The sequence below is a fragment of the Dromiciops gliroides genome, chromosome 4, assembly GCF_019393635.1.
Source record: "Dromiciops gliroides isolate mDroGli1 chromosome 4, mDroGli1.pri, whole genome shotgun sequence".
NCBI lineage: Eukaryota > Metazoa > Chordata > Mammalia > Microbiotheria > Microbiotheriidae > Dromiciops > Dromiciops gliroides.
Window position 1 is genome coordinate 43,308,803 of NC_057864.1, and position 27,912 is coordinate 43,336,714.

The window sequence follows — 27,912 nt, forward strand, 5'->3', positions numbered from 1 at the left end:
GTTTTGAGTAGGTAATAGAAAACTAAACACGAGGAGATAGAATTCCTTTGGCACTAGGGGCCAAATGCATAAATATTCATCAGTCACTTCTCTATCTGCATCTTGCTTCTTCTCTGGACTTAATCTAGTCAGCCTGCATCAAAAATTTTCTTTGATTTGAACACACTCAGTATATTTGTTAATTATCTATAATAGCGTTATCAAACTCAGAAATAAATTGTGCAATTTGCATGTGGACTTAGAAAACTATAAATTAACATTATCTGTGTTTTATTGTATTTTTATATATTTTCTTATTTCCCAATGATATTTTAATCTGGTCTAGCCATGCTTAGGAGTTTTGAGGGCCACACGCAGCTGAGTTGAATGCTTCCAATCTACAGGGAACAGAGTTTGTTGGATTTGCTCTTTTATCTATTTGATTATAAACTGGAAAGACTATTTCAAATGTATGCAAATACTTTATTTTTTAATTTCATATTTTTCCCCAATCACATGTAAAAACTTTAACATTCTTTTTTTCCAATTTTAAGTTCCAAATTCTTTCCCTCCCTCCTCATCCCGCTCTGTGATATTTAAAATCTAAATTTATGGTTGCCTTAAATTAGAAGCTTTAGAACCAGTCTTTGGGCATTAAGCATTTATTAAAGCATACCAGGTATTAGTAAAAAGAGAACACGTGGAGTTCAGAAAGTTAGGAGATCTGTCTACCCTGGCTGCTTCTGCCACTACACACTTGTTCCCTAACAAAAGAGAGAGTTTCTCAGTCTGTTCTAGTGGAAGCTTCCAGCAGACCAGAAGAGGAGCGGTCCCCACATATAACTTCAAGCTAATTGGCTGGTCCATTGATTGACATAACTTACAGGCACTTTATGAATAGATGTAACTTCTGGATGCCAGGCAGCTTCTGGGTGTCTCCCTGGTTCTCACAATGTCTTTCTCAGCAGGGGGTGGCACCCTGATTCTCACACCTCATTGAAAAGGCAAGCAATTTAGGGGCAGCTAGGTGACACAGTGGATAAAACATGGCCCTGGATTCAGGAGGGCCTGAGTTCAAATCCAACCTCAGACACTTGACACTTACTAGCTGTGTGACCCTGGACAAGTCACTTAACTTTCATTGCCTGACCAAAAAAAAAAAGGCGATCAATTTGACATAGGTTATACATGTGTAGTCATGCAAAATACATTAGAGAACCCCCCCCCAAAAAAAAACACCTCGACTAGAAAACAACAATTTAGTTAATATGGGTTGATGCATTCAAATGACCATTGGAATTGATGATCTTTCTGGATATTGCCTTGTACAAATGTGGTTCCTAGGTAGAGTCTTAAAATGAAGCCTATGCTAGTTGACCAGGCATAGGAGGTGGGGTTAAGGCCTCTGAAGGGAGAAATCAGTTTTTATAGCTCACTATTGATGTTCGAGAGACAGATGCCCTTCTAGGGAAAGGTGCATACAGAAATAACTTGGCTTTGGGTTACAAAGGGATAAAAAATAAATAGTCCCTAATGGAAAACTTCCTCTTTCCTCGCCAATGAGAGGAAATGAGATGGGCTTAATGTTTGGGGCCATTTCTGTATGACAGCTTTCTTGTTTTTATTGGTGCTCATGTGGAAGGAGAAAATGTTTTCTTTTGGGGAACTAGTAAGATGGTTTTGAGGTTCTGAATGACTTCTTTTTCCACAGGTTGACTTGATGAAAGGAGCATTAGAAAACCTTCAGCTCAACATAGTAGAGATGACAGATGAAAATGCAACCTTGGATGGTGGAGATGTTTTGTTCACAGGTACAGTGATATATACAGAGCTTCTCTATTTTTTCAAATAGATTTCTCTTTGACAGTTGATTAACTGGAAACTGAAATGATTTGCAGAGAATATTCTTTCCAGATGGTCAGGTGAATTTTCATAATTTGGACCACAGATTGGTTTGGCTTCATGCAGTACTCAGAGTTAGGATTAGGGGCTGGCCCTCTGATTTCATTGGTCTAGGGAATTCCCAGATAAGAAAACTCCCTCCATTGAGGCATAGCAGTACCGCTTCTGCAACCTATAGTCTTAGAAAGTTGCTTAGAGTACTGAGAGGTTAAATGATTTGCCCAGGGTCACACAGCCAGTGTGTCAGAAGTGAGATTCAAACCCAGGTCTTCCTACCTCCGTGGCCATCTTCCTATCCATTATACCATGCTAGATTCATCACCATACCATGTTTAATGATATTAAACACAATCCAAATAGCCATTGTAAACATTCATTTTCTTCAATCACTTTCTTGGGTAAAATTGAATTGTTTCTTGGTATTGTGTGATCATTAAAAGAACCATGTTTTCACCTGTTAAATAACTATTCTAGTTCCTTATGATAATATGTATAATAGCTTACATTTCTTTGTTGTTTTAAAGCTTCCAAAGAACTTAACATTACATGATTTCTTATGATCCTCACCACAGCCCTATGATGGGAATATTTTGTAAAATCCTGCACTAAATCCATGATGGTCTAAGTCAGAGGGTTCTTAACCTGGGGTCCATAGAAAGATTTCAGGGGGTACATGAACTTGAAATGCGTTTCTTATTTCACTAATCTTCAAATGAAATTCGGGGCAGCTAGGTGGTGCAGTGGATAAAGCACCGGCCTTGGATTCAGGAGGACCTGAGTTCAAATCAGGCCTCAGACACTTGACACTTTCTAGCTGTGTGACCCTGGGCAAGTCACTTAACCCCAATTGCCTCACACACACAAAAAAAAAGAAGGATGGACAAGGGGCAACTAGGTGGTGCAGTGGATAAAGCACTGGCCTTGGATTCAGGAGGACCTGAGTTCAAATCAGGCCTCAGACACTTGACACTTTCTAGCTGTGTGACCCTGGGTAAGTCACTGAACCCTCATTGCCCTGGTTCCCCCCCCCAAAAAAAAAAAGAAAGAAAGAAAGAATCGATGGACGACTAATAATAGGCTTCACCAGCCCATCAAAGTGGGGTCTATCACACAAAAACAGTCAAGAACTCTTGGTCGAAATCAAGTTAGGAAGTTAGGGTGGTTTGTTAAAAAGGAGACCTGGTTTTTAATAGTAAGTGCGGCACTAATTTGCTATGTGACCCGGGGACAAGTGACTTAAACTCTCTGGAAATTACTTTTGTTAAGAAGTTGGGCTAGATGCTTCTTAAGGCCCTTCTTTTTTCTCAAACATCTCCTTTTCCTATCATTTCTCTCCCTACTTCCACTAAACCCAAGAGACTCAAGAGCTAGGGTAACATTAATCTTTCAACTAGCTAACTACTTGTGGGGGGGGGTTATTATAGAATATATATATTCTGGACCATAATAGCTGCAAGGTTTATTGTTCTTAGCACAGAAATAAACACCTCCTCTTTATTTACAGGCGCCAAGGTCATACATATGTTTGTGCTCATAAATTACATTTTGTCATTTTACCCACTCTTTCCTAAGCAGCCTAGTCAGCCATAGTACCGTATTGACAGAGCAGAACCAATTCCCCTGCATCCCAGTAATCACTCCAAAGCTCAAGATTTATCATGCTATGCCATTCTCCAAGACACTACATGGAAAAAAAACACACTACATGGTTCCCTATTGCCTTTAGGAGCAAATACAAGCTTTTCAACTTGGTATCAGGGGGAGCTGGATGTCACAATGGATAGAACACTGCACCTGGAACCAGGAAGAACAATTAGAATTTTGTCACTTATTAGCTGTGTGATTCTGGGCAAGTCACTTACCCTCTGGGAGTCTCAATTCCCTCATCTGTAAAAGGGATGATAACAGCACCTACCTCACAGGGTTATGGTGAGGAACAAATGGGGTAACATCAGTAAAGTGCTTTGTAAACTTACAGCTAGCTATGATTATATAAGTGCTAGCAATTATTTAAAATATTTCACAACTTGGCTCCAAATTTAATAGATATTATTTCCCTTTGTGCACTCTCCGTTCCTGCCATGCTGACCTTCTCACTGTTTCTTAGATATCCAATATTCCATGTCCCACATCCATGCCTGGAATGACCTCTCCTCTCTTTGATCTCATAGAATCTCTACCTTCTTTGAAGTCTCAGCTCATATACCAACCCCCTACAGGATGCTTTTCCACATCCCCTTATTTGTTAATGTTCTCTCCTTCCTTCCCAAATGATCATATTTATGTTTTTCTGTATGCATGTGGTATCCATCCAGAAGAACATACAAGGACTAGCTTTTGTTTTGTCTCTGAACTGCCACCGTACCTCAAACATAGTGTTGTTGCTGTTGAGTGCTTTTAGTCATGTCCAACTCTTCATGACTCCATTTGGGGTTTTCTTGGTGAAGATACTGGAGTGGTTCACCATTTCTTCTCCAGCTCATTTGACAGATGAGGAAACTGAGGCAAAAGGGGTTAAGTGACTTGCCTAGGGTCACACAGCTAATAAGTATCTGAGGCCAGATTTTAACTCAGGTCCTCCTGACTCCAGGGCCAGTGCTCTATCCACTGTGACCCCTATCTGTCCAAACATCATACATAGTAGGTGCTTAATAAATGCCTCTTGGGATAGACCAAATAAAACGAAAAGAAAACACATTGTCCAGTCATCACTTTTGCATTTATTCACCTACTAAGACAAGTTGAGCAGGAAATGGAGCATGAGCTACCTCTTGTTTCTCCTCCTGTTCATTATGCTCCCTTTCCACCTACAGTCTGACTCATTTACTACACAATTAGGAAACTGTCTTCAAACTCTCTCAGCCCCTGCAAGGTAACCAGAACTGTCAGTCAAACGAATGGCCGCTGACAGCTGCCTTTTTCAGTCCTGTCTCTTGAAAATATAACATAATTATTAAACCACTATTTAAACAGACAAATGGTATAATTTTCTCCACACTTCCCCGCCCAACGTTGGCCTTTAAAATAGGAATGTAGGTCAAATCCAATTAAAATAAATACTGACGTACTTCACTTTAACTACACTAACCATTTTCCTGAAAAGATTTGTGAAAATCAAATTCTATTAACCAAGTCTCCTTCGAGTCTGTCTTTGAAAAGAATACTATGGAGAATCTTTTTTTTTTCTGAAAAGTGAAAAAACTTTTGTCAGGTTAAATATCAATTTTATTTAATATGGGATTTTATAGAAGCTTCCTTTTACAAAATTTATATTATAAATGAGCTCATCTGTAATGCTCTTTACAAACCTTATTATTCCAAGACTTTATAGTTTATAAAGCACTTTCATATCCATTATCTAATTTAAACCAGTACAACATAACACTATGAGCACTGACTGTAGGATCAAGCCCCAATTCTAATATTTAGTAAAGAGTACTTTACCTCCCTGTACCTCAGTTTCCCCATCTGCGAGATGAAGGGATTGGACTAGATGTCATGTGAAGTCCTACTACTACATCTCTAATCCTGTTGTTTTCACTACCCTGAAAAGTAGATAGGCCACGATTGTTTTCCACATTGGGAAAATGATGCTCCAAAAATTTAAGCATCTTACCCAATGTCAGACACCTAGTTAGTGTTAGAACTAGGACCCAAACACAGGTCTGTTGCTTGTTCCTGTCTAACTGAGCCATTTCTTCCTCTTCTTCCTCCTCCTCCTTTCATACCTATGATTCCTGGGTCCAAATCTGGCCTCAGACACTTACTAGCTGTGTGAACCTCGGCAAACACTTAACCCTGTTTGCCTCAGTTTCCTCATCTGTAAAATGATCTGGAAAAGAAAATGGCAAACCACTCCAATATCTGCCAAGAAAACATCAAATGGTGTCATGAAGAGTCTGACACAACTGAATAGCAATTCAACAACCACAGGACTTAATCAGTTGGGGAGGGGCGGTTCCTGATAAGGAAGTCTTCTTCTCCTTTTCCTTCTCCTCCTCCTCCTCCTCCTGGGGTTAAGTGACTTGCCTAGGGTCACACAGCTAGTAAGTGTCAAGTGTTTGAGGCTGGATTTGAACTCAGGTCCTCCTGACTCCAGGGCCAGTGCTCTATCCACTGCACCACCTAGCTTCCCCAGGAACTTCTAACAGTGCAGGTCAGTTCCATGGTTACTTTTCTCTTTTAAAATAAAGCACAAGGGGCAGCTAGGTGGCGCAGGGGATAGAGCACTGACCCTGAAGTTGGGAGGATCACAGTTCCTATGTAATCTCAGACACTTAACTAGCTTTGTGACCCTGGGCAAGTCACTTAACCCCAATTGCCTCACTAAAAAAAATAAAATAAAATAAAATAAAGCACAAGGGGCAGCTAGGTGGCGCAGGGGATAGAGCACTGACCCTGAAGTTGGGAGGATCACAGTTCCTATGTAATCTCAGACACTTAACTAGCTTTGTGACCCTGGGCAAGTCACTTAACCCCAATTGCCTCACCAAAATAAAACAAAATAAAATAAAATAAAATAAAAAATAAAGCACAATTGGACCATTGCTAAAAACACTCCATGTGATCCAATAGAAGGCCCATGTAATTCAGTCCATGCTAGAGGGAGCACAACTAAAGAATTTGGATGGTCTATTGGAATTTGTCCCAACAGAAAATGACCTGTGTCATTTACCTGTGTATCAGGGACATGGGGAGGATTAAAGAGATAATATTTGTAAAGCCCTTGAAGGGCTTTCACAACAGTTTTCTATATAAATGTCAAGTGTTCTTATCACTGGCGCTAATCCTCATCAGGGAGCCCTGCTAGTCTCCCCTTAAATACTTTTTTCCACCTGGGAAGTGCTTAAGACACTTAGAATTTGGCTATTTCTGCACTGCCTTGGAGCCTCTGTCTATGCTGATTGTTTACCTGGGAGACTGGCTGTTTTTAACTGGACTTTGCATGCTTAAGGGAAGTTCTCTGGCCTTTTTCATCAAGTAACAGTTCCCATTTATATGATAATTTGTAGATTTGTTTACATTTTATAAAGGCTTTCTTCCCTATCGGCAATGCTGCAAGAAAAGGACTAGAAGAATTATTGTTGCAATTTTCTAAATGACAAATCTGAGGCTTTGAAAGGTCAGGGGTCATGTTGGTGGTGACCCAGCCAGTAAGTGGCAGAACTCTTTCTGTATTGTTGTTGTTGTTGTCCATCCTTCATTCTCGAAGAGGACCATGACATTGGGAGATGATGGCATGACTTGCGGTGAATTGGATTGAAGTGAGGGAGGGCGGTGCAGAGTCACCAACCTCATTCTCTCTTCCACGACCATCTGGGTCCAGTGGCAAGATAGACATCAGGATGACTGGAGATGGCCACAGATGCAGTGGGAGACCTTGGCCTTTTGAAGCTAAGGTTTTCCACACCATCATACAATCCTCATTTTCCTTTAAGGTTCAATGTAGGGGCCACCTCCTCCATGGAGCCTTATCTTATCCCTGTAGCTGTTAGCATTTTCTCCCTTAAAGTATATGACTCCTTAGAGAGGGACACATGCCCCTTGAGCCTCCTTTTGGTGCTAGAGCTGAGTTTTTAAGGAAGCCAGGGATGCTAATAGATGGAGGTGAAGAGGAAGGGCATTCTAGGTAAATGGGACAGCTAGGTGGCAAATGGGTAGAGCACTGGGCTTGGAATCAGGAAGAATCATCCTCATGAGTTCAAATCCAGTATCAGACACTTTCTAGCTATATGACTCTAGGCAAGTCACTTCACCCTGTTTGCCTTAGTTTCCTTATCTGTAAAATGAGCTAGAAAAGAACATGGCAAACCATTCTAGTACCTTTGCCAAAAAAAACCCCAAGGGGGTCATAAAGAGTCAGACATAAGTGTCACCTGTGAGGAAAATCAAGAGGGACGATATGGCTAAGCCACAGACTGAGTGGGAGGGAGAGACATATAAAAAGACTGAAAAGATAGAATGGGATAGGGCTAGATTATGAAAAGCTTCAAATGCCAAACAGAAGAGTTTATATTGATTGGGGGAGTAATGGGGAACCACTGGTCAGGCCTGGACTTTGGTAAGATCACTCTGCCATTGATTGGAAGGATTAGAAAGGCTACAGAGACCATTTGGAAGGTTATTGTAATAGTGTAGGTGAGGGGAGCAACTAGGTGGCACAGTGGATAAAGCACCAGCCCTGGATTCAGAAGGACCTGAGTTCAAATCCAGCCTCAGATACTTAACACTTACTAGCTGTGTGACCCTGAGCAAGTCACTTAACCCTCATTGCCCCGCAGAGCAGAACAAAACAAACAAACAAAAATAGTGTAGGTGAGGAGGGCCTGAATAAGATCGGTGGCTGTGTTAGTAGAGAGAAAGCAACAGTAACAATATCCAGCAAATTTTGAGATATGTGGGGTGAGTGAACGTAAGCAGTGCTAATGCCACTGAGGTTGTAAACTTTGTTGACTGAGGATGGTTGTGCCTTCGACAGAGTAGGGAAGCTCAGAAGAGGGTAGGGTGTCAGTGGATACATAGCCAATAAGATCTGTTTTGGACATGCTGAGTTTGGAATCCCTATGAGTCATGCCTCTTTAAAAAAAAAAAAAAAGGAGGGAATAGAAGGTTAAATCTTTCACAATCACAAATGGAGAGAAAATCTGCCACCAGATACTGTATGGAAAAGATCTCTTCAATCATGTGAAATTTAAAAGGGTTTTGCAGACATAAAATTAGTGCTGCTAGAATCAAAAGAGGGAAAAAAATCTTTATATTCGATATCTTTGATAAAAGTCTGACATCCAGGGGGCAGCTAGGTGGTGCAGTGGATAGAGCACCGGCCCTGGAGTCAGGAGTACCTGAGTTCAAATCCAGCCTCAAACACTTGACACTTACTAGCTGTGTGACCCTGGGCAAGTCACTTAACCCCCATTGCCCCACAAAAACAAACAAACAAACAAAAAAGTCTGACATCCAAAATCCCTAGAGAACTGACAGAAATATATGAATTAGGACATTCCCCATTAGATAAGTAGTCAAAGCATGTTTAAAAAAACAGATTTCAAAAGAAAAATATGGACTACCAGTAAACACCTGGAAAATATTCAAAATCACCATAGAGAAACGCAAAACAATCCTGGGGGGGGCGGGGCTTTGATCTTCTATTCACCAAGCTAGGGAAGGTGCTAAAAGATGAGAATTCATTCTTAGAGAGGCTAAAGGAAGACAGGCATACTAATTCATTGCTGATAGATGTGTAAATTAGTTCAAATATCACTAGAAGATAATTTAGAATTATGCAAGGCAAGTTACTAAGTTGTTCATACTCTTGACCCAGAGAGAGGGAACTGTAGTCCCAGGGAGATTTTTGACAGAAAAAAAGCATACAATGTTCCTAGCCTCATTCTAACAAACAAAAATGTTGGGGAAAAATGTGACCAGTAACAGGGAATGACTGAATAAATTTTAGCATATGGATATAAAAATGATTTTTTTCAGTCATGTAAGGTTCTTTGTGACTCCTTTGGGGTTTTCTTGATCAAGATACTGGAGTGGTTTGCCCTTTCCTTCTCCAGATCATTTTACAGATGAGGAAACTGAGGCAATCAAGGTGAAATGATTTGTCCAGGGTCACACAGCTACTAAGTGTCAGAGGCTGGATTTGAATTCAGATCTTCCTGACTCTAGACCCAGTGCTCCATTCACTATGCCACCTAGCTGCCCTTTGCTCTCTTGCTACTTCATAACTTATCTTGTGTATTGACTCCTGTTTTTTTTTTGTTCTGTCCTTCCCAGTCCTAAGATATCACACCTTGATAGAGCAAAGAGATGGACAGATCTGACTTTGTTCCATCATCAGTTATGGAACCATCCCATCCACCTCCAGCAGCAGTCCTATCCCTTCTCTGATCTTCCATTCCCCAATATGGCTACAACACTTCTGTTGCCTTGGCATCCTAAGTCCAGCACAGAGGCTATGAATGTTTGTTAAGCCTACTCTGAGACTCAGCTCCACAGCTTCTGAGTCCTAGTTTAGTAATATTTCATCTGTATTCTATTGCCTTTTCAACAGCAAAACCATAGTAGAGCTTTGTCATGGACAAAAATACAACAGTTCTTGCTCTCAAGGAGTCTACATTTTATCAGATTTGGTAACATGTTGAAAGACCAATCAGTGATATGCTCACCAGGACTAGCTACTCTCTACATTTTCTGAATGTCCATCTTGTTGTTTTAAAGGAAGAGGTCTGTTTCCATAAAGAAATTCCCAATGCTTAAAGTGATTTTTCTTGAAAATCGCAACTTATCATTGCTGCAGACATGTAAAGCCACCATTTTGTCTCTGGTCACAAACCTCTTTGTTTTTTCCAGCCAAAGTAAACATTAAAATATTGTAAAATGGTTTGTGAAAATAATTTTTATTATATCTTACAAACTAATTTAGTCATTTTTTCATGGGCTGATGTTTGGAGGGGTAGTGGTAAATGGGGGTGGGAATGGAATTAAGGTGGTTCACTTTGGTTAGAGAGTACTGCATTGTGCTTTAATGAGATTATTTTTCAATGAAAGAAATGACTCATAAGTTGGTAGGGCCCCTTACTGAGTCTGTGTCATTTTATCTAGGCAGGGAATTTTTTGTGGGCCTTTCCAAAAGGACAAATCAACGTGGTGCAGAAATCCTAGCTGACACTTTCAAGGTGAGTAGAAGGATGGCTGTACCCTGCAAACAGCAGGTGTTCAATAAATGCTGGTTGAAAGAATATATGTGTTCATCGTACATGTAAAATTTATATTTGAGTGCTTGCCACATTGGGGAGGGAGGAGGGGAGGGAGGGAAGGAGGGATAAACATTGGAACCCAAAACTATAAATAAAAATGTTTATTACTTTTAAAATTTTTTAAAAGAACATATGTGTTTAATTCTCTAGTCTAAAAAGATGGATAGTAATAATAATAACAACAATAACACATTTCTATAGTGGTTTGAGGTTTACAAAGCACTTCACATACATTATTTTACTTGAGGCAGTTAGGTAGTACAGTGGATTGAATGCTTATCCTGGAGTCAGGAAGACCTGAGTTCAAATTTGGCCTTAGATGCTTACTAGCTGTATGACCGTGGGCAAGTCACTTAACTTCTTTTGCCTCAGTTTCCTCAACTGTAAAATGATGTCAAAACTGTAAAATAACAGCATCTTCCTCCCAGGATTGTTGTGAGGATTAAATGAGATAAGCATCTGTAAAGTACTTAGCACAGTACCAGATATTTAGTAGGCTCTATATAAATGCATATTCTCTTTCCCTTGATCCTCATAATAACCCCATAAGGTAGGTGTTATTATTATACTCACTTTATATATGATTAAACTGAAGCTGAGAGGGTTAAATGCCTTCCCCAGTCACAGAGTAGGAAGTATTTGAAGCAGGCAGGACTGAATCTCAGAGCAGGTAAGTGCTTTACCCAGTGTTATACAGCTAGGAAGTGTCAGAGGCATGATTTAAAACCCAGGTCCTCCTTGGTTCCAAGCCAATGCATTAGCTGTCAACCACAAAACCTAATATTTCATGAGCCGTTGACCTTTCATTTAGCATGTGGTTGTCGTAGTCACATAAGAGATTTGTGTTTTTGTTTGGGGGATGGGTTTGTTTTTTTCCAGGGGTCCCTTTTGCCCTTTCAGCCATAGTTATAAAATTGCTTGGTCTTGAATAGGCACATACTCATGACGCAACCAGGGGCAGTTTTTAAATATATGACACCTGGATTAGCTATGACAGGGAGATCAGTATTTTCAGATGAGACTTTTAAGGAATTTCAAGCAAACTCACTGGCATAACATAAAAGATACATGTCAACTATTTAAGTTCTGGGCATTTGGTGATACCTCCTCCTGCCCTTTGTGAACATAAGGAATCAGGGGATGCTTCCTCCCTTTGCAAAATATTTGAAGAGTAAAAATCCCCATAAGAAACATCAAATAATACTAAGGATATGGGTACAGTACATACAGGAAAAGTCCAAACTAATAGACAAAACACATCAGGCACATCCTCCCATTTGATCATCAGAATGATTCCATTGACAAAGGTAATGCCAGTTTTATTTTCCCCATTGCTACAGACAAAACAACTGAGACTGGGGGGGAGACATCAAATGACTTGGCCACAATTAGTAAGGAGCAGCATTAGAATTCCAACCCAGATCTTCTGATCTTGAGCCTAGTGCACTGCATCATTTTATTTTTGGTTCTGTAGAACCATTTTCCCCAGATCCCACAGAACAGGCAGAAATATAAAGAGCTTATTTCTCTGTAAAATATCTGGCTATGTCTTGCTTTCTCCTTAGAAACTTGCCTGATTTGGCAAATTAGTAAGCCCCCAAACTTCTCCCAGAAACAAAAGCCCATTCTGACATTCGACTCGGGCTATTAAATAGCTGTGAGTCATGGAACACTATAGTGTCTAGAGAATTAAGAATGAGCATCACACAAATATATGTCATGACTGGGAGCTACATAATGCTACAGTCTCTGAGGTTTTAAAAATGGGCATCACACTAAGAGGGGCCTGGTGGAAGTAAGCAGGCTGCAACACCACCCAAAGAAAGAACCTTGAAGAAGAAGGGGACTAAGGATGTCAACAGCAGAAATGTATGCTCAGCAAAGAAGATGGGCTGATCAAGTAGCAAGGGTGTGGGATGAGGGGTGGAGAGCCTGAGGATTCCCCTGGTATCTTTGTGACCTCAGAAGAAAATGAGGAAAGCCTCAAGAAAGAAGGGTGGGCCCCATGTGCCGAAATTATGGGAGGACATGGACACCGGCCACATGGGATGGGCAGGCCTGGGTGGGTTGTGATCTGCGTCATCGAAGGGAACTCCCAAATCCATGAGATCATAGATCCATTGGAGTAATATTGCCCTCCCTGCTTCCAAATCCTAGCTCTCCCTCCAGACAACCAGTCCCCCATAACAGCCTTTGCATGGAAAGATAGGGTTTAGGAAATGCTTTTTCAATTGAATTTGTGATGATGAAACTCAGCGGCTAAAAAACTAAATAATTTTCTGCTTTGTGCCTAGGACTACGCTGTTTCCACAGTGCCAGTGGCTGATACTCTGCATCTGAAAAGTTTCTGCAGCATGGCTGGCCCCAACCTGATTGCCATTGGCTCGAGTGAACCTGCACAAAAAGCTCTCAAGGTAGAGTGTGATGGACTGGAATGCCCTCCCATAGGGTGAGGGGAGATGTTCAGTGTCTTCTTCATAATGCCTGCCTGCTTTCACAGAAAACCAGTAAGCCCGAGTTGGAGCATTCAGAAATGTACCCGCATCGTGGCCACCTGGGATGTGCTCACTTACCCATAGATACCTCCTTGTAATAAAGGGGAAACTGCTTTTCTCAAGAGGCAAAGATCCACAGTATTAGCAAATGCTCATTGCTCATTTGTTTCTCACTTCAAAGAGAACCTTGATTCAGAAACACCTGAATAGCTCAATCTCTTCCATTCCATTGATTGTTTATTTAGAATCCACCATTAAATCCTCTGAGGCAGGTGCTTTGTAGAAATGTCTCTTGGTGAAAAGAGAGTGAACTGAAGTACATTGGGCAGCTGTTTCCTTTGTCAACTTCCCAAAATCCCCGTGGTGGCTGCCGCTTGGAAGCAGTTGGCTTTCCCCCGGGCAAGTTGGATTCCCTCTCTGCATTCGATAAAAGATTATAGCTTGTCTTCAGTCATCATTTTTCTTTTCTCTGCTCCCTTCTATACCAGCCATTGGGTTGCTAAGCACTTTCTGTTACTTGAATCTCACACTTTTGATTTTGCCCCCAAGATGTTGGGTTTTGCCCCATGGTGCTTTATTCTCGGAAGCAGCTAGGTAGAACAGTGGATAGAGCACTGGTTTCATTCCAATTCTATAAAACCTGAATTCAAATCCTGCCTCAGATACTTCTATGACCCTGGGTGAGTTACTTAGCCCCTGCATGCCTCAGTTTCCTCATCTGTAAAGCAGGGATCATCTTAGCACCCACCTCCCAGGGTGGTTGTGAGGATCAAATGAGACAATGTTTGTAAAGTGCTTAGCAAGGTGCCTGGAGCTCAGTATTTGCTTAATAAATAAATGTGTGTTTCCTTGTTTCTTTGGAAGATCTTTTTGTTGTTTTAGTTCTGCTTAATTTAGAGAAGGATGAGCATATTTTCTGGGAGTAAATCACTGGGTGTGTTGGAAAGCAGTGATTTATTTGAAAGGTGCCAGAGCCCCTGACAGATGAGTCATCTCCTACGGTGAGGCAGCTTACTAAGGGACTGTTTGTAGTGACAACAGCATCAGTTTCCACATCCTTTTACCATGTACGGTGTGTTTGGCTGCTCATATGTGAGACAGTGGGAGAAAGAAGCCAACCTTGAGCTTCTAGATGCCCCTTAGCACGTCCTAACAAAGTACTGCTCACATAAGAAGGGCTCTGAAAATTGTTGTAGATTGAAGGAAAAAAGAAACCTGGCAACTCAGCAGCTTTGGAAGCCAAAGCTGTGGCTGCTCTTTCTGCCTTCAGAGAGCTCTTTAAGTGCGTAGGAAAAGCAGCCTTAAGTCTCCAAGATCTTTGTAATAATAATCATATAGCTAATATAGATAGCTATAATGATAGCAAACATTCTATGCTAGGCACTGTGCTAGGCACTTTAGAATCAGTATTTAATCTAATCCTCACAACAACCCTGGTTGTGGTACTCTTGTCCCCACTTTATAGATGAAGCATATAAAAGTTAAGTGACTTGCCCAGGGTCACACTGCTAATAAGTGTGTCTGAGGCTGAAATTGAACTCAGGTCTTCCTGACTCCAGATCCAGCAGTCTAACCACTGCACCACCTAGCTGCCTCTAACCTTTAAGTTTATTATTCCCTAAGAGGTGAGAACCAACACCCCCAGGAGCACTGAATCATAGATCAAGTGCTGATAATTTTCAGTGTTTTGAGGCCTTTTTCATAATGCGAGAGGTGATTGTAATATTAGAAGTGAAGTCAAGTAAACTGGTCAGCTAAGAGGATGCCTTAGTGCATAGAGTGACAAGCAAGCACAGAGTCAGGAAGAATTATCTTCCTTAATTCAAATCTGACCTTAAGACACTTACTAACAGTGTGACCCTGGGCAAGTTACTTTACCCTGTTTGCCTCAGTTTCCTCATCTGTAAAATGAACTGAAGAAGGAAACAGCAAACCGACAAGAAAACCTCCAAAGGGGTCACAAAGAGTTAGACTCGACTGAAATGACTGTATGACATCAATGACAAGTAAACCGAGTTCAAACTCTGACTCTGACAGGAGCCCTATCACCATGGACAGCTCACTCTTCACAGAGAGGCGCTCTGCAGCACTATATGAATGTGAAGCAAGGTGAGCTTACCTCTCAGCATTTCAAGAATCAGTATCAGTTTTAAAAAAAAACAAACTATGTGCCAGGCACTATACTAAGTGCTAGGAATACAAAGAAAGGCAAAAACACATTCCGTGTCCTCATGGAGGATCCATTCTAATAGGAGGAGATAACATGCAATGACTACGTGCATATGAGATATATACAGAGTACATGAAGGCAATCAGTGAGAGGAAGGCACTAGCATCTGTAAGGGCCAAAGAAGGCCTCTGACAGTGAAATGTGAGATATGAGCTGGGGCTTGATGGAAGTGGAAGTGAGGGGACAGAGCATTACAGGAAGAGCCAGTGAAGAAGCACAGAGACAGAAGATGGAATGTCGTGTCTGCACAATGACAAGTAATTCAATGAAACTCAACCATAAAGTATGTGGAGGGGATTAAAGTGTAAAAATCCTGGAAAGATAAGGAAAGGGAAAGCTTGGGAAGAGTTTTAAAAGCCAAACAGAGGATTTTCTATTTGATCCTGGGGGTGATAGGGAGCCACAAGAGTTTATTGAGCAGGGGAAGATCATGGTCGGATGTGACCAATGATTTTTAAAAATCACCTTGGCAGAAAAGGACCCACATGTACAAAAATATTTATTGCAGCTCTCTTTGTGGTGCCAAAAAATTGGAAATCGAGGGAATGCCCATCAATTGGGGAATGGCTGGACAAGTTGTGTTATATGAATGTAATGGAATACTATTGTGCTGTAAGAAATGATGAGCAGGCAGATTTCAGAAAAACCTGGAAGGACTTAAGTGACCTGATGCTGAGTGAAGTGAGCAGAACCAGAAGAACATGGTACACAGTAACAGCAACATTGTGTGATGGTCAGTTGTGATAGACGTGGCACTTCTCATCAGTGCAATGATCCAAGACAATCCAAAAGAACTCATGATGGAAAATGTTCTCCACATCCAGAAAAAAGAACTGTGGATTCTGAATGTAGATTGAACCATACTGTTTCTACTTTTTGATTGTTGTTTTTTTTCTTTTTTGAGGTTTTCCCTTGTGCTCTAATTCTTCTTTCACAACATGACTAATGCAGAAATATATTTAATGTGATTGTACATATATAACCTATATCAGATTGCTTTCTGCCTTTGGGAAGGGGGAGAGAAAAAACTCATCTTGGCTGCTAAGTGGAGGATTCATTGGAAAGGGGAAAGGTGTGAAAAAGGGAGCCCAGCTTGAAAGCTATTACAGTTGTCCACATGAGAGGTAATGAGGACCTGAACTAGACTTTTGGATGTATAAGCAAAGAGAAGGGCATTTATATGAGAGGTGTTGTGAAGAGTTGGCAGTGGATTAGATTTTTGGGGTGAGTGCAAGTGATGGGTCAAAGATGTTTCTGAGTTTGGGAGCCTGAGTGAGGATGAAGGTACCAATAATAGGCATGTTCAGAAGGGATTAACTTTTTGAGAATTTTAGATTTTTTTTTTTGGTGAGGCAATTGGGGTTAAGTGAGTTGCCCGGGATCACACAGCTAGTGTCAAGTGTCTGAGGCTAGATTTGAACTCAGGTCCTCCTGAATCCAGGGTCTATGCTTTATCCACTGCGCCACCTAGCTGCCCCCATGATGAGAAGCTTTTAAAACTTAAGGATGGAGGGGCAGCTAGGTGGTGCAGTGGATAAAGCATAGACCCTGGATTCAGGAGGACCTGAGTTCAAATCTAGCCTCATACACTTGACACGCACTAGCTGTGTGACCCTGGGCAAGTCACTTAACCCCAATTGCCTCATTAAAAAAAAATTATAAAAAAAACACTTAAGGATGGAATGGAAATTTGGGAGTCTATTTAAATAATGTCTTTGATGGATACTGGCTGTGTGACCTTCAGTGAGTGGCTGAGTAAGTGTTTCTCTACATAGTGAAGGGAATTTCCTTATTAAGGAGTTCCATTTCCCAAGTAACTCAATGATCCAGCCCTATTCCAGCACAAATTTATGTTAATTAACCTCAACTGGGCCATTCCTGCTACAAGACAAACTTTTTAAACCATTGTAATCAAGGTGGCTCAGTGAATAGAACTCTGGGCCTGAAGTCAGGAAGACCTGAGTTCAAATCTGGCCTCAGACGTAATGATAGTTGTGTGACCCTGGTCAAGTCACTCAATGTTGTTTGCCTGTTTCTTCATCTATACAATGGGCTGGAGAAAGAAATGGCAAACCACTCCAATTTCTTTGCCAAGAAAATCTCAAATGGGGTCACAAAGAGTCAGACACAACTAAATGACTAAACAACAAAATCAACTCACTATCCTATCCACCATAGCAACTCTTCTAAAACTTTCATTCCTCCTCAGACCCCTCATGACTCCCCTTAATTCTGGTGCCTTCCCTCTGTTAATTATTTCCGATCTATGTTACACAGAGCTTGTCTTTGCAGAGTTGTCGGCATGTTGCCTCTCCCAGCACACTGTGAGCTCCTGGAGAACAGGGCCTATCTTTTGCCTTTCTTCATGTTTCCAGTCTTTCCATAGTGCCTGGCACATAGTGCTTAATAAACGTGTATTGGCTGACTGATGGTTACTTATTCCCCACCTAACATCTACCTCTGATACCTCATCACGGCATGGAGGTGACCCAAGGGCTTTGCCAGAGGACCCCCAAACTCTGACGGATCCTGCCATTTTGGAAAGTGACAGACCATATGCATTTTATCTGTGGACCAGCTTAGCTAAAAGTAAAGAGATTCATCACTGAATTGGCCATAATAGGGAGAGGCATTCTTCAAGCACTGCAGTTCTTAAAAGGAACCTACCATGTCATAGACTGTTTCCCAAACCCTTGGTGCCAGGGGCCCATTTCAGAGGTGCTGAAATACTTCCTCAAAAACAAAGTCTCACCATCTCCACTATACCTAGTAGGATGCCAAGTCTTATGGAGGTTAAATGACTTATCCAAGGTCACACAGCTTGTAAGAGGTAGTATCAAAGCTAATAATGGAGCTAGGACTCCATACCTGGCCTCCTCCCATCTCTCCCTGCAGTAAAGGGGGTAATGACAGACATTCACTTCATACTAAGATTTGGTTTACAATACAGGTATACAGACTTTCCAATACTCACAAAGGATAAATTAGGAGTGATTTTTTACATTAGGAAACACAATTTACTGAGAAGCTTGCTCAATGCATTTGAAATATGATTCAATTAAATGATTTTTGATTTATATACAACCTTTAAGAAGGCTTTCTGTAAAGCAGGGGCAATTTTTCATCTCTTTTGCCATTAAAGCTGCGTATCTGGCTTGTCATACAGAAAATTGTAAGCGATTTCAGCCTGTGCGTCATTTAATTGGTTTATAACGACATACAAATATGCTGGGCTCATTTTACCTACTTTGTCAACCACCATAATTATCAGGCTTACTGTGTTCCTTCCACCGGAAATTCGTACCAGCCTTCAGTGGTCAAGGACTGTTCCAAACTGGGTGCTCTGGTTACTTTTCAAGCCTAGGAATTGGGGAGGGAAACAGCTTCTGCCCTCTCTGCCCCTCAGGTGGGATTTGTTTGCCCTGCTAGGAAAATTCATGCAACAATGTACGTTTTGACCCACAGCACATCAGAGAATCTGCCAGGATTGCTTAAGAGCCTATGCCCTCAATTAATAAAAATAGTAATAATAATCATAATAACAATAATAATAGCTAACACTTATGTTGTTTTAGTCCTGTGTGCCAAGCACTGCACTAAATGCTTTATCATTTTTATCTCATTTGATCTTCATAACAATCCTAGGAGGTGGGTGCTATTGTGATACCCATTTTAAAGATGAGAAAACTGAGACAAACACAGGTAAAATGATTTCCCCAGGGTTATCCAACTAGTAAGTGTCTGAGGTCAGATTTGAATTCAGGTCCTCTTGACCCAATGCCCAGCATTCTATCTATTCCACCAAATTGCTTCACAGAAAAAAAAGAAAGAATTCATCTTTTCCTCCTTGCATCTCACCTAACAGTTTATGTATATTTTACTTGTGAGGCATGTACACCATGTTGTAGTTATTTGCATGTGCTTCTTTTTATTTCTGCCACTCGATTATAAGCATTTTTGAAGTTGAGGGATATGGTAATCTTTATCCTTCCATAGTGTTTTGAATATAGTAATATTTATTGAATAATTATAATAACCGAAACAAATCTAACAAACAAAAAGTGTCATGTAATTGAGAATAGGGATTATTTTATTCTTTGCATCTACCATTACTAGTAAAGTATCTTGTATCAAGTAGGCTGTATAAAATTAAACCCTCCCCAAAAAACTTTAATCTTGTTTATAAATTTTCATTTTCCTATATCAGCTTTTCTCATAGTAAAGCATAGCATTCTTCAAAAGGTCAAAAAAATTATTTTGTGTGTGTGTGTGTGTGTGAGGCAATTGGGGTTAAGTGACTTGCCCAGGGTCACACAGCTATTAAGTGTTAAGTGTCTGAATCCGGATTTGAACTCAGGTCCTCCTGACTGCAGGGTCAGTGCTCTATCCACTGCGCCACCTAGCTGCCCCAGCACAAGGGATTTAAGAGTCAGAGGAACTAGGTTCAAATCCTGATTCTCCTTCTTATTACCTATGTGACTTTAGGTGAGTCAGTTTACCTCTATGGTCCTCAGTTTTTGTAAAATAAGGGGATTTTTTAAAAAATGCTAATTAATCTAAAAAAAATTCATTTTAAAAAACACAAGGGGGTTGGACTAGATGACTTCTAAATGTAAACTCATATACGTGGGCCTTTACCACCAGCACTGACCCCAAGCCTAAGACTGGTCCAGGGAGGCCAAAAAAGTTTTCATCAATTGTTGATTCAGAGGGAGTGAGACAAAGACAGACAGAGACAAGGAGAGGAAGGGAGGGGAGAGAAGAGGGGAGGAGAGGAGAGGAGAGGAGAGGAGAGGAGAGGAGAGGAGAGGAGAGGAGAGGAGAGGAGAGGAGAGGAGAGGAGAGGAGAGGAGAGGAGAGGAGAGGAGAGGAGAGGAGAGGAGAGGAGAGGAGAGGAGAGGAGAGGAGAGGAGAGGAGAGGAGAGGAGAGGAGAGGAGAGGAGAGGAGAGGAGAGGAGAGGAGAGGAGAGGGAGGGGAGGAGAGGAGAGGAGAGGAGAGGGGAGGGGAGGAGAGGGGAGGGGAGGGGAGGGGAGGGGAGGGGAGGGGAGGGGAGGGGAGGGGAGGGGAGGGGAGGGGAGGAGAGGAGGGAGAGGACTACAATGCAGCAGAAATTGATGTAGTAGCCTGAACTTTTCCTGTATAGATCCATTTTCCAAAATGCCAGCCCCTCAGGAGCTTGAAGCAATCCTATACTATCTGTCCTTGGAGCTTGGGCTAATGGCTGTCCTGGGGAGAAACTTGTAATGATTTGGGGTTCAGGCCTCCTCATAGTCCACAGGCCCTAGTCATTTAAGGGAAGTTTTAGACTGGAGTCTAAGGTGCATTATGCAATGACCAGTGGTGAGTCTGTTCTGTCTGCTGGGGAGGTAGCCAAGAGGCAACTTCTCAACAACTCAGAAAAGTTGGCCTAGAAAGTGATTTTTCTCCTTTGGGAACCTTGGCATTGGGGGTGGGGTTGTTTTGTGACTTTCAGTTGCTGGTATTGTGCTTGCTCTGTGTGTGTTTGTGTGTGAAGTCCTCCTTTATAACAAGAAATTTTTATTAGAAATACTTTAGGAAAGCAAAAAGAAAAACAAAACTTAGAGTAAGAAGAATTATAATGGAACCACAATTCCATTTTAGTGCCTTTGTCATGCAAATAACTCAGAAATCCCGTAAGTGGATTTCCAATAGAATTGGAATTTTAAATTAAAATTCTTGCAATACATCATGATAGAAATGTCTTTAAGGCCCATTATCTGGTTCCTGAAATAAGCACTGCATTTAAAAGATGCGGTGAATGAGAACACAAGCTGCCATGGAGCTAATCTAAATTACATAAGGCATTTTTTTTTTCTCTTGAATGGCCAACATCTATAATAGAGGTCATTTCACCAAGTATTCCCTCTCATTATAACCAGGCAGTAGGGTTGGTTTAATATCCAAAAGTTCATCTTGTTTTACAGATGGTATGTGTATATATGTGTATGTATGTACATGTGTATGTATATTTATATATGTATGTATATGTATCTCTGTGTGTGTGTGTGTATACACACACATATTTTTAATGATTGTGTGTATTTGTATAGTTTGGAATTTGGGCTAGGACTATAGCAATAACAAAAACCAACAAAATAAGAAGCAACTAAGATCAATATGCTGGATTGGGGGCGGGGGGGGGGGGGGGGGGGGGGGGGCGGGGAGAATAGAGACTTTACTTTTATGTTCCAAGGAATTATAGCTTGTCATCACTGCATTTTCCTCTTTGAGCCTCCTTAAATCAAAGGTATATTTAAGATCTCTTTGTATGTCGATTTCAGCCTCATTGTCTGGCTGTTAGTTTCAGGCACATTGTCCCAGATGGCCAGAAAATGGATTTTTTTTTTTAAATCAACTATTCCTTTATTAAGAAACTAAACCAAATACCCTTCAAGTTTGTCACAACTGTTGAGACTCCTTTTTCTAGGATCTAACAATATTCCCAGAGCCTTGTGCCAGCGAGGCTGGAACAACCAAAAGTAAACCGTTTTGGCCTGATAAGCTCCTAAGTGGAATCTGCGAAGCCCAAACCATCATGCTTAATTTCAGCTTCATTCTGAACGCAGGAAGAAATCATGGGTTCCTGGCCGCAAGCAGAGGCTCATAGATTACTGAAGCTGAAATGGACCTTGGGGAATAACTTAGTCCACCTCCTCATTTTCCAAATGAGGAAACTGAGGCTCAGTGAGAGGGGAAATGATCTGCATGTTTTCCAAACTCCTGAGAGGCTTTCATAATGAGAGAAACTTTAAAAGATATTTTAAATATTTAATACTGAGTAATACCATCTTTTGAGAACACAGAACATGCACCAAACTCCGGGTTCCATCCCTTCCCCCTCCCATATCAGATTTAGCGACACCTTCCTTCTCTTTTTGGATGCCAGAGGATTTGTGCTAATGAGAAAAGGACATGGTGTGTTCAACTCACACCACATGCTGAGGTTGGGTGACATGCTGCTAAGAATAGAGGCAGGTTTGCTCTGCTAAGGAAGCATAATTGTCCACCAGGCCAAAATGTCTAAGTGGCCAGGGCCGAAGGAAAGCTCAGAACCAAAATCCATGGATTATATTTCTAGCTCTCCCACCTATTCTCTGACTGTGAGCTTGCCCTCCTCTGACTCAAAGCAGGCATAGACCTGCCTCCCTCTTTCGTTAAGAAACCTTTAGGGCGGGGCAGCTAGATGGCGCAGTGGTTGGGGCACCGGCCCTGGATTCAGGAGTACCTGAGTTCAGGTCCGGCCTCGGATACTTGACACTTACTAGCTGTGTGGCCCTGGGCAAGTCACTTAACCCCCATTGCCTGCAAAAAACAAAAAACAAAAAAAAAACCTTTAGGGGGGGCGGGGCAGCTAGATGGCGCAGTGGATAGAGCACCGGCCCTGGAGTCAGGAGTACCTGAGTTCAAATCCGGCTTCAGACACTTAACACTTACTAGCTGTGTGACTCTAGGCAAGTCACTTAACCCCAATTGCCTCACTAAAAAAACAAACAAACAAACAAAAACAAAAACAAAAAAGAAACCTTTAGGATTATAGCCAGTAGGAGAGAAAAAGAATCTGCATTTCAAGGCTCTATGCTAAGAGTATATGTCCCTTGAAGACAGGACGCCATAATAGATAGTGCCTCATTGCTCCAATACATTTTTGTTGGGATCAACAATGCGCAGAGAGACAGGGATGATAAGAAACCTAGAGGGGGCAGCTAGGTGGCACAGTGGATGTAGAACAATGGTCCTGAAGTCAGGAGGACCTCAGTTCAAATCCAGCCTCAGTTACATGCTAACTGTGTGACTCTGGGCAAATCACTCAACCCCAATTACCAAGAAAGAGAGAGAGAGAGAGAGAGAGAGAGAGAGAGAGAGAGAGGAAGGAAGAAAGGAAGGAAGGAAAGAGAGAGGAGAAAAAGAAAAGAAGAAGGTGAGAAAGAAAGAAAGGAGATGAAGTATGAGAGAGTGGCTATAGCCTCTAATCCTTACTAGCTATGTGACCACAGGCAAGGGTCATAGCCTTCCTGAGCCTCAGTTTCCCCATCTGTAAAATAGGAGTAATAATATTTGTACTGTTTTCCTCACAGGATTTTTTTTTTTTTTTTTAGTGAGGCAATTGGGGTTAAGTGACTTGCCCAGGGTCACACAGCTAGTAAGTGTTAAGTGTCTGAGGCCGGATTTGAACTCAGGTACTCCTGACTCCACGGCCGGTGCTCTATCCACTGCACCACCTAGCTGCCCCTCCTCACAGGATTTTTATGAGGAAAGCCTTTTGCCAACCATAGAGCAGTACAGCACTCTGAGTCACTATTGTTTCTATTACTGTTTATTATTATTGCATCTATTATCATGTCTGTTGTCATTATTCCTATTTGACTCACAAAATTGGCCCCACCAGTGGCACTTGCTAATAATCTTGATAATGATATTTCCAAGCCTTGCACAAGGGTTAGCCATCGTTCGGCATTAGTTCTGAATCATAGAATGAGCCTGGAACCTTGTAGGGACTGAAAAATAGGAAGGGGAATTCTCTCCAATCATCTGATTCTCAGAGAGCTCTTCAGGCTGATGATGACAGGATAGGAATTACGAGGGCATCTGTGACGTCATTGACTTCCAGAGGGGAAAACTCTATCCAGTAAGACCCTCAATGTGACATGGAATCTTAGAGACTTTATTCTAGAACAGTGATGGGTTAAGTGACTTGCCCAGGGTCAGCCAGCTAGTAAGTGTCTGAGGCAAGATTTGAACTCAGGAAGATTCATCTTCCTGACTCCAGCCCAGCACTCCATCAGCTGGCTGCTCAGCTTAACTAAACATGCCTAATAGATTGTAAACTACACTAAGATTTGAGAGTTATCCTTGATATTTACTCATATAGGATTTCAAAGTTTGCAAAACACTTCACACATATGATTGACCTTGTATTTGCATATACTTATTTATGCACATAGGGTCTCCCCTGATAGACTGTACTCCTTGAGAGCAGAGACTATTCTTTTATTTTTGTCTTTGTATCGCCAGCACCTAATAAATAACGGCTTCTTAATAAATGTCTATTGATTGAATGATTGATCTTATATGAGCCTCATAAAAACCCTTTGAGGTAAGTACTAGATCATGTGGTCTTTGTGTCTTGGGCCTCTTTGACTGTCTGGTGAAGCCTATGAGGCCTTTTCAGAATGATATTTTTAAATAATTGAAGGAAATGCTAGATTTCAGTTAGAGGTGAGTGAGAAATAAAGATGTTGGGGTTTTCCCCATCCAAGTTCACAGACTTCCTGAAATTAATCTACAGATCCCTTGTCAAGAAATCCTGATCGATATTATTATCAAATAGGATTAAATGAGATGCTATATACATCTGTATTACATATATTATAATAACATATTATATAATGTGTTTATATTATATTTATATTTCCATATTCCTGGAGATATAGGAAGAGTAACTGCCCTAAAGGATAGTACCATGTATCAGGGAAGGCATAAAAAGAGGAGGAGAGATACAGGGCAGCCGATGATGAGTGCTAAATGTATGGGACAGACAGTGCCATAGGGGTTAAAAAAGAAGGAAAGATCCTTCAAGTCAGGCACAGTGGGGGAAGTTTTCATAGCCACTGCAGCACAAGTGAGCCTCATCTAAGTATTCTTTGTTTGTTTCCCAGTGCCCATTCAAACCCTTGTTCCTACTTCTCTTCAACAGCCTTTCTTTGGAACTTCATGCCATCAGTTGCACTGTTTTTTCCTGACCCTCACTGACCTCCACCCAAGACACTCTCACACCTTGATCCCATTGAAAAGGCAAATGTGGTCAGTTGGATAGACCAGAGCTGCTCAAACTTTTTTGTACTCTTGACCTTTTTTCACCCAAGAAAGTGCCCCCTTCCTTTGCTACTTACTAATGCTCAGTCTTAGATAACCTCCACTATCTTCCTTTCTCCTTTGCTACTCTCTAGGAACAGAGAATTCCTGGAGGAAGTCATGAAACTTTGCTGATTGAGTCCACTAGAAATTTATGGCTTCTTAGCTCACCTTACTGCTCCATGAAAAAATTTTATTCCTCTTTTACTGACACCTTATCACATTCCCCAAAGGGTTATTCCATCTCCTCAAAAAGTGTATTTGGCAGAATAATATACACAATCTCTGTTTAACACTGGGGAAAGTCCTCAGTCTGGGATGGAGCTAATTCTCAACTATTTCTTACCTATTTCCTTCCATCTTTACCCCCTTTCCTTTCTCACATTAGACTCTAGAGACTTTTAATTAACCACATCCTATTACAGTAACTGGCTTATTTTTTTAACTAAGGAGCAGTATAGCAGGCTTCAGGTTTACATGGTCTCTTTCCTTATCTTTTGGAATTTATAACAGATGAGCTGTATTCAGAAACAAAAAGTGTTCATCATAAGTTTATTTATACATTAATGGGTTCAGGCATCTGTTCTCTAAGCTCGTAGGATGCTGGGGCTTTGGCTTCCTTTCCAGTGCATAAATGGTTTGAGAAACTTCATGATGGCTATAGTGGATAGAGTACTAGCCTAGGACCCAGGAGACCTGTGTTCGACTCTTGCGTTAGATTCTTACTATTCGTTATTTATGTTTGATGATAAAGAAGTCACTCAGCCTCTCAGAGTCTTGGGTTGATTATCTGAAAAGGGGGGAGGAATACTTATGCCTCAGAGGGTTGTTGGAAAGAAAATCCTTTGCAAAATTTAAGCCTCTGGAGGAATGAGATCCATTACATGGTCGCTCACGATTGGAGGTCTTTTGACTTTCTCATTGTTTCTGGGGATCACTAACTGTTTATCAGCCAGTTCTTCAGTCTGGAGGACAAAATAAATTAAAGTATACTAGAACGGACAGTACCTCTGGTTGTAGCTAGATGGGAAAAACCCCAAAATTGAAGGGAAAAAAGGTCAGTCTCAGATGAGCAAATGAGGTTCTGAGAGATTAGGTGATTTACTTCTGCTCACACAAGTAGTAAGAGTTGAATCCAGGTCTACAGGCTCCAAGTTGAATAATAATTCGACTAGAGTTGCCCTGCTGTTTCTCAAACCAATTATTCCAGTTGTTCACTGGAAGAATGATTTCTGCCTGGAGTGTTGAAAACATACATTCCATCATGACCCATTACAATTTTTGTACTATGCCAAAAATCCATACCCATATTCAACTTGGCACCTTGGAAAAAGGAATAAATAGAACAGCAGCTGAATTAGGGCAAAGATGGCTGTGGGTTTTGTGTCGAGGCTGGAAATTGCATGTTTTAACTATTTTACATATTGACAAAGATGCTGTTTTCAAACTGTGATTTGAAAAGCAAGTTTTAGACTGGCAGAAGGGTCACAGGACATACAATAACAGAGTAAATCTAAAGGGATGCTTCAATTATATTTTAATTGATGTTCAGACTCTGAGCGGTCTCTCTGCTCACCCCCACCAAACCCCCACTCTCCCCTCTTTCTTTCTCCCCTGACTTAGAACGTTGGGATTTGGGCCATACTTGGGAGTCATGGAATGAGAGAGAAGTAAAAGTTAAAATCCAATCTGCTCTAGACTCACCATCTCTAACATGCAGCCAACATTGAAGCCAAGCAATGAACTTCTCAGAAGTTAACTAGACAGGTACTTGGACCAGACACTACAATCCATTCACTGGCCCTTTTCTGAAGTTTGGAACTTGCCAGAACTGCTTCTGTACTGGCCTTACCTTCAAAAATCCACAATTATCACCACACCACAATGGAGGCTCAGAGTAAAACATTCCCAAAGACAGGAGGGAAAACAATCATTTTTCTGTTTAAAGCAGTTATCCCAGGCAGCTAGGTGGTGCAGTGGATAGAACACCGGCCTTGGAGTCAGGAGGACCTAAGTTCAAACCCAGCCTCAGACACTTGACACTTACTAGCTGTGTGACCCTTGGCAAGTCACTTAACCCCAATTGCCTCACCAAAAAAAAAACAAAACCCAAAACAAAACAAAAAATTGTGCTTCTAAAGCAGTTATCCCCCCCTCCACTTGCTTCATTAATTCAGAATATTTTAAAATATGCTCTTAGGTGTATTGTCAGTAATGTTTAAGAACATTTTAAATCAATTAGTTCATTGAATGTTTTTTACTCGTGATTTTTTTAAACGAATGTTTAAAGCAGCCTTTCAGATACTCTAAAAAAAATCTCTAAGCCTACTTCTTTTTTTGAAGATTTGGTAAGTATTATATTTTTTCCAATTACATGTACAGATCATTTTGGGGGGGTAAGGCAATTGGGGTTAAGTGACTTGCCCAGGGTCACACAGCTAGTAGGTTGTCAAGTGTATGAGGCCGGATTTGAACTCAGCTCCTCCTGACTCCAGGGCCGGTGCTCTACCTACTGTGCCACCTAGCTGCCCCCCTAAAGATAATTTTCAACATTCATTTTTAATTTAATTGGGGGGAGGCAGGGCAATGAGGGTTAAGTGACTTGCCCAGGGTCACACAGCTAGTAAGTGTCAAGTGTCTGAGGCCAGATTTGAACTCAGGTACTGCTGA

At 41.2% G+C, this 27,912-nt stretch overlaps 1 protein-coding gene across 1 annotated transcript in view; it reads left to right on the top strand.

Annotated features, from left to right (window-relative positions):
- The window catches only part of DDAH1 (dimethylarginine dimethylaminohydrolase 1), a 207,654-nt gene that overhangs the window by 134,744 nt on the left and 44,998 nt on the right, over positions 1–27,912 (top strand). The window contains exons 2-4 of the mRNA XM_044001947.1: positions 1,691–1,790; positions 10,489–10,562; positions 12,938–13,057. Coding sequence (XP_043857882.1) covers positions 1,691–1,790; positions 10,489–10,562; positions 12,938–13,057 — 294 coding nt within the window. The remainder of the gene's footprint in view (positions 1–1,690; positions 1,791–10,488; positions 10,563–12,937; positions 13,058–27,912) is intronic.